Raw genomic sequence first — 12,322 nt, 5'->3', positions numbered from 1 at the left:
GTTGGATCTCCAGGTTTGGAATTCCGGAGAAAATCACAACCGATCGTGGGAGACAGTTTGAGTCTGCCCTTTGGCATGAGCTTGGTCGGTTTCTTGGCTTCAAATGCTCGCGTACCACCTCTTATCACCCTCAAACGAATGGCCTGGTGGAACGGTTTCATCGATCTTTAAAGGCATCTCTCATGGCCAAGCTGGTGAATATCAATGATTGGTACCAGGAACTTCCGTGGGTTTTGCTTGGGCTGCGTTCTGCTGTGAAGGATGATTTGGGTTATTCGCCAGCTCAGGCGACCTATGGAGAATCTCTGAGAGTTCCAGGGCGGTTCTTTTCCACGGACCCTGTTCCTCCGGCTTCGGGAACGTTTGTCGCCGACATCCGTCGCAGAATTTCAAAATTTCCTTTTGTGAATCCCCGTCGACATGGTTCTGTTTCACCATTCTCATCTTCGTCCTTATCTACAGTTGACTTCGTGTTTGTTCGTGTTGATGCCTGTACTCCTCCTCTAACTCCACCTTATGTGGGACCTTATAAGATCATCGAACGTCACTCTGACTATTTCGTGCTGGATCTGAATGGGAGGATTGACACCGTGACGGTTGACAGGTTGAAGCCAGCTTTTCGGTCGGTTGACCTCCTTCCAGGCATCTCGGAGCCTCGGGTGTCTAGGCGAGGACGCCTGATTCATGACCAATTTCGTCAGTAACTTATATTTTCTGTTGTTTCTTTCCGTGATTGTTTCATTTGGGAAATAAACTTTCCCCGGGGGAGGGGGTGTGGTGTGGCGACCAGCTGATTCTGACGTTGGTAACTCCCTCAATACGTTCTATGAACTGACCGTGTACAGATTGCCATTCGAGGCGAATATCCACCAGACCGAGAGGGCTTGAACCCATGAACCCAAGTATAACGCGGTCGCGCGTTAGTCAATTGCACTACAATCATCTCCCATGTCAATTCCTTCATTTGATGGCACCACTCATCCTGTAAACCTGGTTTTATTAAAGCAAGTTCAATGGTCATTTTTCTACAAAATATTTAAAGATAATTAGGACAGGAAAGAAAAGCCCTAGACATTGTAGGAAAGAATATTATTGAATGAATCAATTAGTTGTAGATGGACAATTTCTAGGAAATTATGTTGTTAGCAGAAATTTCGGATTCGGTCAGATTGGGAAAAAATTCTCGGATTCGTATTACAAAAAAATCACTTCGGATCGGATTTGGAGACCCTGTCGGATCCGATGCACAGCTCTACGTCTGACTATAGGGCTAGTCAAGCCCTCTAAGTCTGACTATCCCCTTACCGCATTCGAAACCACAAAATCTACTGTGAGCGAGCATTGCCAGGCAGAGATGGTAGGAGAAAAATTGGTAACTTTTGCCTCCATTAATGAAATGCTGCAAGTTGATGTGGGCTTTGTTTGACAAAGAATGTTAAGGTAGATTTCAAGCTCAATCGAAGGTTTGTGTCAAAAGTTATGAGCTCTTAAAACTCAGCCCAACTAGTGCAATAATGATGAACAAGTAACACAACGTTGTTAACATTTTACCAAAGTCATACTGACTCATAGCTTTTGTGCCCTCTTTTTGGTGGATTTTCAAAGCTCAAAGCAACGATTTAGCCAAATCTGAGCTCAATCAAACGTCTGCCTAAGCTAATATTGTTTTAGGCAGACGTTTGATTGAGCTCAGATTTGGCTAAATCGTTCTCTGGCTAAAGAGAGCGACATGCGATTGAAGCAAAACACATTGGATGAACAATCCTTTTCAATCTCGCACTTTGTTTCCTCTCGTTGAGGACAAAGCAACGCAAAAGCACCAGATTATGCTCTAAGATGCCTGATTTTAACGAGGTATTTTTCGCTGAACAACTTAATCTTGAAAGATTCTAAGAGGCCCTTATAGTCCTATTAGGACATAATGAAAAACACTTTTGACATCCAAAGAGGGATAAGCCGAGAGCTATGTAGTGTATGCTTATAGCATATGAGCGACATTTTGTGATCGTTTATTCCATTAAATTGTAAGTTTATCAAAAATTATGTTCTTAAGTTAGTCACCAAAGACTTGTGAAAATGAGCTTTTTCTAGTACTATTTTGTTGGAGATGATGATCTACAAAAGAGTTGGCATGTTATCAGTTATCATCCATACAATATACAACTTCTTATTCAATTCTTATTTACATGTCGCAATTTTTCGTAATTTTACCAACGAAGGGTTTGAAATCTCTTGCAGAAGAGCTGGTACCTTATTCATTGTGTCACAGAACTTGAACAATGAATTGCTCATTTAATAATGTATTGATAATGTCTGGTATCTCAAAGTGTATTCTCTCATTTCTGCGTCTGTTTGTCTGCACCTTGACGAAGCAGCTATATAAAAAGAACTATTGGGGTCAACATTGCCAATTTCCTCATTATTTTTTTTGTCCAGGCATGAACCACTGGAATATGGACGGGGATGGTAAGGTTGAAAATTAGCAACTCCAATTCGAGTCAATGAATTAAATTCTTCTTCAAGTAAGGCTGGCCCCAGATCCCTGCGATTGCGTATTTCAAATGTCAGCTCAATCAAACGACTGGGTCAAAAGTTATGCCCTCTCAAAGTGCAGTACATAACAGAGCACAGAATGAATGACTTAGCCCTCTTCTGGTAATCAATTACCACAAGAGGGCTAGTTCGTTCATTCATTGAAGAGCTTTGTAGTGCCTTTTAAGACGGCATAACTTTTGATCCAGTTGCTCGATCAAGCTGAAAATTGAAATGAATAATTGCTGTTGCCTGGGATCATTCTCATTTGAAGAAGAACATAATGCGTTATCTTAATCGCGAAAAGCTAATTCCAAACCAAGCGTCCCCGTCCATATTCCAGTTCTTCATGGTCCAGGGATAACATCGTCCTTAAACAGAGGCGATACCAAAATATTTTATAGAATTTTTACACAATATTAATATAATAGGGTTTGAAACCTCTTCCAGAAGAGCTGGTGGCTTATTCATAGTGTCATAGTACTCGCACAATGAATTGCTCGTTTGATAATCTATTGATAATGTCTGGCATCTCAAAGTGTATTCTCTCACTTCTACGTTTGGTTGTCTGCACCTTGACGAAGCAGAGGGCGCTACCTCCGCTCAATAAAAAGAACTATTGGGGTCAATATTGCCAATTTTCTCCTTATTTTTTTTGTTCAGGGGTAACATCGTCCTTAAACAGAGGAGATACCAAAATATTTTTTTCCAAATCAGCTTTTAAACACGCCTTCTTATTTTGGGGTCAGGCAGAAGGCCATAATAAATGATAAAATCGGGTGATAAGTGGAGATCTTTTTATTTCGTTCTTGAATGTTGCCTTCGTTATCTAATCATGACCAATTTATGTGCATATTGACAATGGGTCAAACGTTTCGGATAAAACGATCTTTTTGGGGGAACAATTCGTCTTTTGCTTGGGTTAAAGAAATGTAACGAACTTGGATACTTAAAAAAAGTGTTCGGAAAAAAAACATTTTTTTGTAATCGGGTTCGCTCACGACCTATAGAAGCCAATCGCCACGAATCGCAAATATTTAAAGTTTCGTGAGATAAGCCGTGGATACATAATGTTAGTTTGTAACTCGTAAAACATTACAGGTTCAGTTCTAAGTTTGATCCGTAAATGACAAAATCAAAATAAAGCAAAATATACAATTAAAGCAACGACAAGAAGGGTAGGCTTTGGCCTAACATAATTTCCGCAGGCTGGCTTAAAAGGCAAGAAGAGATCTCAAAGAGGTCAACGGGCAGATATGTGTGCATGATACTTTATGTAGCCTTTTTTATGCTTGTGGTCGCGTCATAAATTACAAAATGGATTTGAAAAGTGCACCACTACATTGATGTGGGTTTGTAATACTTTGAACCGAGTAAAAGCTGTCGCAAAACTTGAACCACCTCCCAGCTTAATCGAGTCCAAGCACTGCATTATTGACATTCTGCAATGCAAAATTCAGGAGAATCATGCTTTTTTTATCGGTATAGAATTCAGGAGAACCATGCTTTTTTTTATCGGTATAGTAAATCATCCTTCGATAACAAAGTAATATCAGATTTGTTCTTTTGGGTGCAATTGAGTATGGTTCAAAAACAAGTTTGGCGTTAATCATTTATATGGTCTCATTCAGACCTCTTCGTGCCATCAAATCATAATGAACCTTGATTTTTAAGTCTAGGATTATTTTTTCGAAAGATGCATGTACGACAATCCATGACTAAAACGACAGTTCATAAAAACATACCGTACATATCAAGCTTTTATTTCAACCCACAGGAGCTGGAAGTTCAAGGCTTCTTTACACTAAAATGGAACGACAGTCGAGTTTCGGTCACAGGTCAACCCGAGTCCAATGGCAATGTGATCTTAGCAGCAAACTGTGTCCATCTTCTGTGGACACCCGATGTGTGGATCCAAGATTTGGTCTCCTTTGGCAAACATTCCATAATTGGCCAATTGGCAAGGCTCATCATCCATAAGAACAAGGAAATTGAATACTGGCAAAGGTTTGTGGATTGAGTGGATCCAAAGTATCCTTTTAACGACTATTACTCTTCCAATCTCTAGTGTCAACCTGAGGCTCACTTGTCCTATGAACTTGGATAAATATCCCTTTGATCAGCAGGAATGCATGATCCGATTCAGTTCAAGTACGTTGTCACGTAAAGAGTGGCAATGAATTGCGTTGATAGGTTTGCTTTTGAATTATAGATGGATTGACCAACGATCTTCAGACCTACGAGGGTTCCATTCAATTCTCAGAGACTGCTCATTTGGCCCAAGGAGCGTTACAATATCACATGACTTTAGAACCCTTGCAAGACAATGAATATGCCACACAAAACTGCAAGAATGGAGGTTCGGCTTGTTAGATAATAATGGGGACTCTTTTCAAAGGGTTTTAATTTCAGAAATGGAAAAGTTACTAAAATGATTGTTGGCATATTTGGGTCAAGTTTATTCATTTAGAAAAGTTATATTAGATCTTAGGTTCAGTCAAAGAACTATCATTGTGCTCATTTGACAAATAACCTGTTAATGAACACCGTGAACAAATTCTGGAAACTGTACAAACAAATCATAATTTCCTTATGCATTTTTTTATATTCGATTTGGATTTTTGACAGGGAATAATCGAACGAAATAGTTTTGGAATAGTTTTAAATGATAGTAGCAATAAAACTAAATATATCAATGGGAAAAGGTTCCCACAAGTCAAAGGCCATGATCAGAAGCTTGCAAGGAGGGTTGCAAAAATGTACGAAGGCGATTTTTGTTCCTTTCTGTCGCATTTGTCTCGGATTGATGTACAAACATGGCTGCTTGTGAACAAGTCCTTGTCCTCACTCAAAATAACCATTACTTGATTTTCAATACAAATTTGCAATTGCGTAAATAACAAGCTTTCCCAAGTTCAGGGTAATTAACTTTCTCGAAAATCGATATTCGTATCCTGGGATCCATGAAAGTGATACGTCATCGAAAGGCACAAAAAAGTCACGAGGTAAAGCTGCAATGATCCACAGAAAGCATTTACTAAACTATTGATTGCTCTCCCAAAACGTCGAAAAAGACTCTTGAATGCACTTACTAACCATGTATTAATCATTGCAAGAGGCTCGAAATGACATGGTTGTCTGGGGCGACATCCCTTTTTAGAGTTTAGCACTACCTCGAAATGTGTTTGTGTTTTGCAAAATTGTTCTCACTATAGCTAAATGTTGGCCTCAAATTGCTGCTAAACTCCATTTGGACCGTTACTTCAAGAACCATGCGCTTCAAGTCTTCATCCCTACTGGATGCTTGGTGGTATTGTCCTGGATCTCGTTTCTGATCCCACCTTACATCGTACCTGGTCGAATGGTCCTTCTAGTGACTTTACTTCTAGTGGTTTTCAGTACATACGCCTCTCAACAGTAAGTTTGATCTTTCTCTCTAGAGGTCTGAAGCAATGTCAGCCTTAAATGTTTTTGCTCGTTTAGTGAATTAGCACCTCAATCGAGTGGGGTCAAGATACAAGACATTTGGTTTCTCGGCTGCATTGTATTCATATTGTGTGCCATTTTTGAATACGCCATTTGTCTGTTTCTCAAACGAAGTATGACAAGGATCAAGCGGAAGAAAATTACCAAGATTTTGGAAAAACAGGAGAAGGAACAAAGCAAGAACCGAATCTTCAGCATCCGTCAGGCCCCCAAAAATGTACGATTTCAAGTCTGTAAACACTTAGTAACGATATGCTATAAGCGAATTATTGAACGAGTCTTCATTACAGGGTTCAGAGTTCAAACCATCATTAGAATCTAAACAAGTGGGAGATATGAGCGTATCTCACAATCGCGACTTGTTGGAATTGCTCGCCAATCCCGCCCAAGCTGTCCTTCGCAATCCAGGTCAAACCGATTCTGGCACATCTTACGGTGATGTGAATGACCAGAATATGGAAGGAGAAGAGATCCTCGAAAACATTGATCATGCCTCGCTAAGGTTGTTTCCGTGCGCCTTTGCAGTCTACGTAATCGTATTTGCTACGGTGTTTCTTGTTTAGTTTTGGCTACAACTAAGGCGGACCCTTGTGACGTAAACGAGAGTACAAAAGATGAAAATGACGAAGGCCAAACGGTTTTTGTGGAAATATAAATGCCTCTAATAATATTTTATGCGTCGTCAAATTCAATATTTGGTGGTTTTATCCGTTTGCAAAAAAATAGGTACATGAAACGATTCCTCAAGGAACTCACCGAAAGGATAAGGAAGATAAGATCAAGCGGTCTAACCAAGATATTGATCCTTTTGATTTTGCCAATTGAGGAGTCCCCAAGAAGATACATACCATTCGATTTTGATCTATGAACGTGTTAAAGATAGGTGGAGACAGATACCGTAAAAGGCGAAACTTCAGCTAAAAAAACGGTTATTTAAGTAGGTTAACCTATCCAGTCGAGTATTATAAGTTTTATAAGTTAGTTATAAGAGTGCTATAATGAGAGTAGTATATATATTTAAGAGTATTATAAGTTGAGAGCCCATAAATGTACATCCAGGAACTCTAATGGTGTTATAGGTGAAACAGATAAATACAACCTAAGCATACTTAATTTTAAAACAAATTCAGTGTACACTTTTGGCTAACCGTGTTACAACGGTTACCATGTGCTCATTGAAATTTTGAAACAAATGAGTTTCAACATGAGTCAACGTTCGAGAATTGACGCATCTCATCCCCAAAAGAGTTTCAAGGGTCAGTTCCCAGGGCTTGATTGCGCGATTGGCATTATCCGGTCGACTCAATGCCACATATATATGTCATCTAAGATCACGGTATGGCAAATTTCGCCTATTGGTACAAGTGCATTCTCGATCATCATGATGTGCGTAGTGGAAAACAGGAGTAAAATCCGTTACTTCACTTGCTACCTCGTCGATTTTGCACACACATTCAGCTGTCTACTCGGTTTCCTTTTTTAATTAAAGATATAAGTTAGCTGAACGAGCTGGGTTACAGTTACGCTCCTTGGGATTCGATCTGGGCTGAAACATGGCCACGTCGACTTCGACCTAGGTTGAATCATAGCCATACGGTTTCGAGCTGGGTCTAGGCTCTGGCGCTTGTGCCAAGCATGTTTCAGCATTTCCATCTGGGTTGAGGATCATTGAAATATTGACAAGTTTCGAGCTGGCCCCCAGCCCATGACATCTGTAGTAAAGACCAAGTCCAAAAAGTTTTTCTCTTTGGAGGCAACACCAACTTGCTGAGAGAAATTGCATAAGATCGCAAACGCCTTCTTCATTTTGAACGACTGAGATGTCGATTTTGAAATGGGAATAAACCCATCGGGACTAAGCTTCCACTTGTCAATGCTAATTGAAAAATTGAAGTCCCCTGCAAGGAAAACTTTTGCAGGGTCCATCTCATTTCCTCTGAATTTGAGAGCTTACAAAACAAACTTTCTGAAGAGGGCGCCTATGCATTGTGACATTGGACAGATCAAGCCCTTAAAAGTGAAAAACTAAGACCATTACTTCTCCATCATTTGACGTGTGAGCATAGCAAATATGCCAATTGGGGATCGTCAGGGCCTACTCTGTCGCAACGAACTAAGGTCTTCATCTAAGACATTCGGAGAAAGCCCTTTTATAGGCTGAAGGTATTTTCATGGAGTAAAGCCATCAAAGGTTTGTCAGGGCCTGTTAATCTAATTATTTCTAGCGAATTGAATATGCGTGCGATTCGATGTGCAGAGCTGATCTTGAGATATTTTTATGCCCTTTTGAATTTTCAACAGCTCACTTAAAAATGTGTTATGTTTGACAAAACCTGCTTATTGAAGTCAATTATTTTTTTTAGTCAAAATAATCCATGGACGAACTTGCCAGAACGGTATCTTACTCAAGATACCTCTCAACAAGATAAAACAATTGTAGAAACAAAAAGATGAAATCACTTGCAGAATGAATTTGTACTTGTCGGTACAAATATTTTCAACATGTTCTATTGTGAATGTCAGTACCTGATTCTGTCGTTAACATACCTCCATCAGCATCTCGTTTTTACATGTTACCTGCTTTTGCTTTCTCTACCACTACTGTATTTGTAAAGTAGAGAGGCTTATTGCATCCCTAGTGTCAGGACTGTACAACTTTTTAGAACACCTGTGTTACGATTTATATTCCCCTCAATACAAGCAAAATGACTTGTTTTCACGTTGATCTACATTTAACAAAGCAGATTCAATGATCGAATATTCTTTGAAAGTAAATACAACGAGACAGATAATTTGCTAAAAACTACATCTTTCGTTTGGATATGATATCTAACGTTTATACAATGACGTACAAGCTCGTTGTTATTCTATCAAGTCCTCACAGAGTCACGTTTGGTAACAGCAGCTTATTCCACAAGAGATATAGTTCAGTGTTCAACTTGTTCCTGCAGACCCAGATCCAGTAGTTTGAGTAACTAAAGTTGGAAGTGCAGTAATAATCATTTACACCTAGTTTGAAGTGAAAGGAACGATTGAAGGGACTTTCCCGATCCAAAGAGGGGATTCTTGGCTGAGCAAAGCCACAATTGCTCAATGTGTATGTGAATTTGAGAAGAAATGCCCTTGTGATGAAAGCAGATTGAGATAACGGCGAGGCCAACCCGCAAGATAAAACGGCAATGGAAACGGTAGTGTCATAATAGAGAATATTACAAGGGAGTGAGCATTGTTTTCATCTACTCATAAGGATCAAAATGAAATTCAAATGTCTGTTAGTGTTTTTTGCGTGCCTTGTGATTCAAATCCAAGACATTGTGCCAATGAAATTTGAGGACGCTTTGTCAGAGGGCAAATTCGAGGATCTCACTTTGAACACACCTTCAGTAATAGAATTGGAATATTTTGGTGTTCGTGCAACCAAAGCATTCAAAGTGGACCAGAAAGGCAAAAAAGGTCCATTGAAGGAAATATCCATAAAATTTGTCGTATCACAGGATGATTGTGAGCTGGAAGACTCATCAAGCTTGTATGTATACGAATTGTCTTTAGCAATAGTGAAGTTAATTTTCTCCGAGAAAGATCAATCTACAAAACTAAATGGTACTCAAGTACTGATTCAGGTGGAACAGGGACCGGATAATGTGATTAAACATACTGTTCAAAGCCCTCGAATCAATCCGGAGGCCACCACACTTCAGTCCAACCAACATTTATTTCGCACTTGGCCATTCGCAAAATATGAGGAATATCAAGTGGAGTAAGTGTGACCAACATGTAAAGATAAAGAGATAAAGGAGACAACTTTGGCGACAAAATATGATCATTTCTAGGAAACTTCCGTGGATCAATCCTGGCAATAAATCAATAACTCTGTCTCTGCAAGATATTCATCCTCAAGATAGTATGTATTTCCTAGTTACTCTCCACAAGCGAGTCCGGGATCCATACACTTATTCACAATGGAACTCGGGATGTCCGAACTCCAGAGGCAGATTAGATTACGGATGTGAAATCTTTGTGCCATTTCAAGTGTGCATCCCACATGATGGGCTCACCTGTGATTATCTACCCAATTGTGCACAAACCGTAAGTTATAACAAAAAATGCCTTGATGGAAAAAATGGAAAAGTTACTCCAGGGTTTGTATTCAAAGGGAAGCGGATTGCTTGAATAACAAGAGTAAAGATATAATTGAAATTAAGATCTAGGAACTGCCAGGCCAGACTTCTTTCTCCCAATTTCGCCGGAAAGAGGCATAATTACGACAATATGATTCGTTATGTGTTGTTGTCGCAGAGACTCGCCCAAATCTTCGAAGCTCTCAATCTTGACTTACCATTTTAAAGTAAGCATTATCATGTGACAGACAAAATGGCATGCTCCTCGTGGGGCAAGATCTTTACGGTCACAGTCTACCGTATTAGAAGCTAAAAGTGTTTTGAAATTTTCAAAGCGGTATGGCAAATATAATTATTGAAAGACTTCATCATGGAGCGACAGAATATCGTATTCTTTAAATATTACCATTAGATAACACCTTTAGACGGGCAGCTCATGCCAAAATAAAAAAAATGCATAATTTAGAATTTGCTGCCACCATAATACTTTAACAATTGAACTTTGCGTATCATGTGATTTTGAGTTGATTGTAACAGGGGTATGATCTAAAAATGTTTCAATCTGACATAAACCATGTCAATTAGTTATTACTAACTTTCTCCCAAAACAAAAGATCCTCATCCTTTTAGTTACCTGTTGAGTGTTGCAAAGTGAATTTCAAAGTGACAATGGAGCCCTTGCTTTTTATCTTCTTCGATGTTTTTTTACAGACTATTCCAAATGCGGACGAAAACTGCTCAGCCGTATGGTCCTTCCAGAATGCCCTTTTGCTACTGATCTACACTTTGGCTGCAATTAGCTCCTCACTAATAATTTTGGGTTGCGTACGTGCATGCATCCTGAGGTCAGCCTGCGCGCGATCCGAGGAGCCTGCTACGGATCGCCGTCCATCCGGCATAATGGAATACTTGTCCAATTCTTTACCTCGACGGCCCAGAAATGCTCCACCCACTTATGATGATGCGGTTAAGAACAACGAGGGTTTCGAACCGGACGAAAGACCTCCTTCTTATTCTCAAGCAAACTCGCCAAGTCTGTTATCAATGGAGACTGCGAATGAAGTGTCTCCTCCTAGAGTGTCAGACTCCGTCAGATCTGAAGACCCTTCTTTGTATCCACAGGATCCTCCAGATTACGACGAAATCACTTCCAATTCGATCACTCTGAACAGGGCGTTAGAAAATCACTACAATGAAACAGTGCCAAATTCAAACCCTTGATTCAAATATGTGATCTTATTAATATATGCCTTATCTTCGTATGACTTATGAGCCTAGTCTATATGCACATGGAACCATTAGATAACACCTTTAGACGGGCAACTCATGCCAAAATAAAAAAAATGCATGGTTTAGAATTTGCCAATGTCCTTTTGATTTGATTGTCAGAAAGAAGTGTACAATTTGAAATTCGGCGAGTGCTTATTCAACCTTTGCCAAACCGCAATCCGGATTTTCTCAATTTTTTGCGTGTACATGGGTGTGTGGGTGTTCTATAAGTACTTCAAAAATGAAAATGGGATCTCAACGAGTTTAAATTTGGTGATGACAAGAGCCGTAAAATATAGTCGATTAAATTTAGCAAAATAGCAGCTAAAAAAGCTGAGAAAAATGGCGAAATAGTTGGAAAAATAGTTGATAAAAAATGCGGAAAACAAGCATTGAGTAGTGTGTGTTATCGGATGTATTAAATTTTTCCAGGGGATAAACACTTGTTGCAGCGTTTGAACAAGGAGGGTACATGAAATATAAGTACTAAAGGTAAAGTTAGGTTAGACTAGATGGTTGCAGATTTGGATAGAGCTCTGGCCGAAGAGATCGTAGTACGTTTCGTTCGGGCATCCCGAAGGGCTGTTGACGAGTTCCAAATGTTGGCAGCATGAATTTCTACAGGTACAATAAGCTAGATAACTATTTACTATTCAAAACCTCTGGACATTAAGCAAACCACAACGGGCCCGAAAAGGTAGCTAAAATGGAAATTGCTTTCCTAAAAACTTCACAAATAGAACGGTCTTCCCCTCAATCTGGTCAACCTGAAGAAATTGTTAGCAAATTACTTAGAAGTAATTAATGTTTATATGGAGCTTTCCATCAACAGCATCAGGTTCAAGTGGTCTTGGAGAGAAGGCTTCAATGCATCAGAAAAGGAGAGCGAGACATGGCTAAGTACCTTTATAAAGAGT

At 39.5% G+C, this 12,322-nt stretch overlaps 2 protein-coding genes across 2 annotated transcripts; both read left to right on the top strand.

Moving 5' to 3' along the window:
- Window positions 1-4,309: 4,309 nt before the first annotated feature.
- LOC131884234 (glycine receptor subunit alpha-2-like) lies at window positions 4,310-6,695 on the top strand (the record flags this gene model as incomplete). The annotated part of the gene is given in 6 exon segments (XM_059231941.1): window positions 4,310-4,539; window positions 4,601-4,683; window positions 4,745-4,891; window positions 5,748-5,949; window positions 6,016-6,235; window positions 6,309-6,695. Coding segments are annotated over 6 exon segments (1,155 nt in total), but the record flags the coding sequence as incomplete, so codon positions are not given.
- A 2,131-nt stretch (window positions 6,696-8,826) lies between these two features.
- Window positions 8,827-11,494, top strand: LOC131884274 (uncharacterized). The gene is made up of 3 exons (XM_059231995.1): window positions 8,827-9,775; window positions 9,849-10,104; window positions 10,848-11,494. The coding sequence occupies exons 1-3, from the start codon at window positions 9,273-9,275 to the stop codon at window positions 11,355-11,357; spliced, it is 1,269 nt and encodes a 422-aa protein (XP_059087978.1). The 5' UTR covers window positions 8,827-9,272; the 3' UTR covers window positions 11,358-11,494.
- Window positions 11,495-12,322: the final 828 nt, after the last annotated feature.

Source organism: Tigriopus californicus, chromosome 7, assembly GCF_007210705.1.
Source record: "Tigriopus californicus strain San Diego chromosome 7, Tcal_SD_v2.1, whole genome shotgun sequence".
In the NCBI taxonomy this organism is placed as follows: domain Eukaryota; kingdom Metazoa; phylum Arthropoda; class Copepoda; order Harpacticoida; family Harpacticidae; genus Tigriopus; species Tigriopus californicus.
The sequence above is the reverse complement of the archived record's forward strand: the minus strand, read 5'-3'. Positions and strand labels throughout refer to the sequence as shown.

Excerpts from the sequence above, each read along its gene's own strand:
- LOC131884274 (XM_059231995.1), top strand. The coding sequence starts at position 9,273 with ATGAAATTCAAATGTCTGTTAGTGTTTTTTGCGTGCCTTGTGATTCAA. Across the intron at positions 9,776-9,848 it reads TATGAGGAATATCAAGTGGA|GAAACTTCCGTGGATCAATC; the intron begins GTAAGTGTGACC and ends GATCATTTCTAG. Across the intron at positions 10,105-10,847 it reads TACCCAATTGTGCACAAACC|ACTATTCCAAATGCGGACGA; the intron begins GTAAGTTATAAC and ends GTTTTTTTACAG.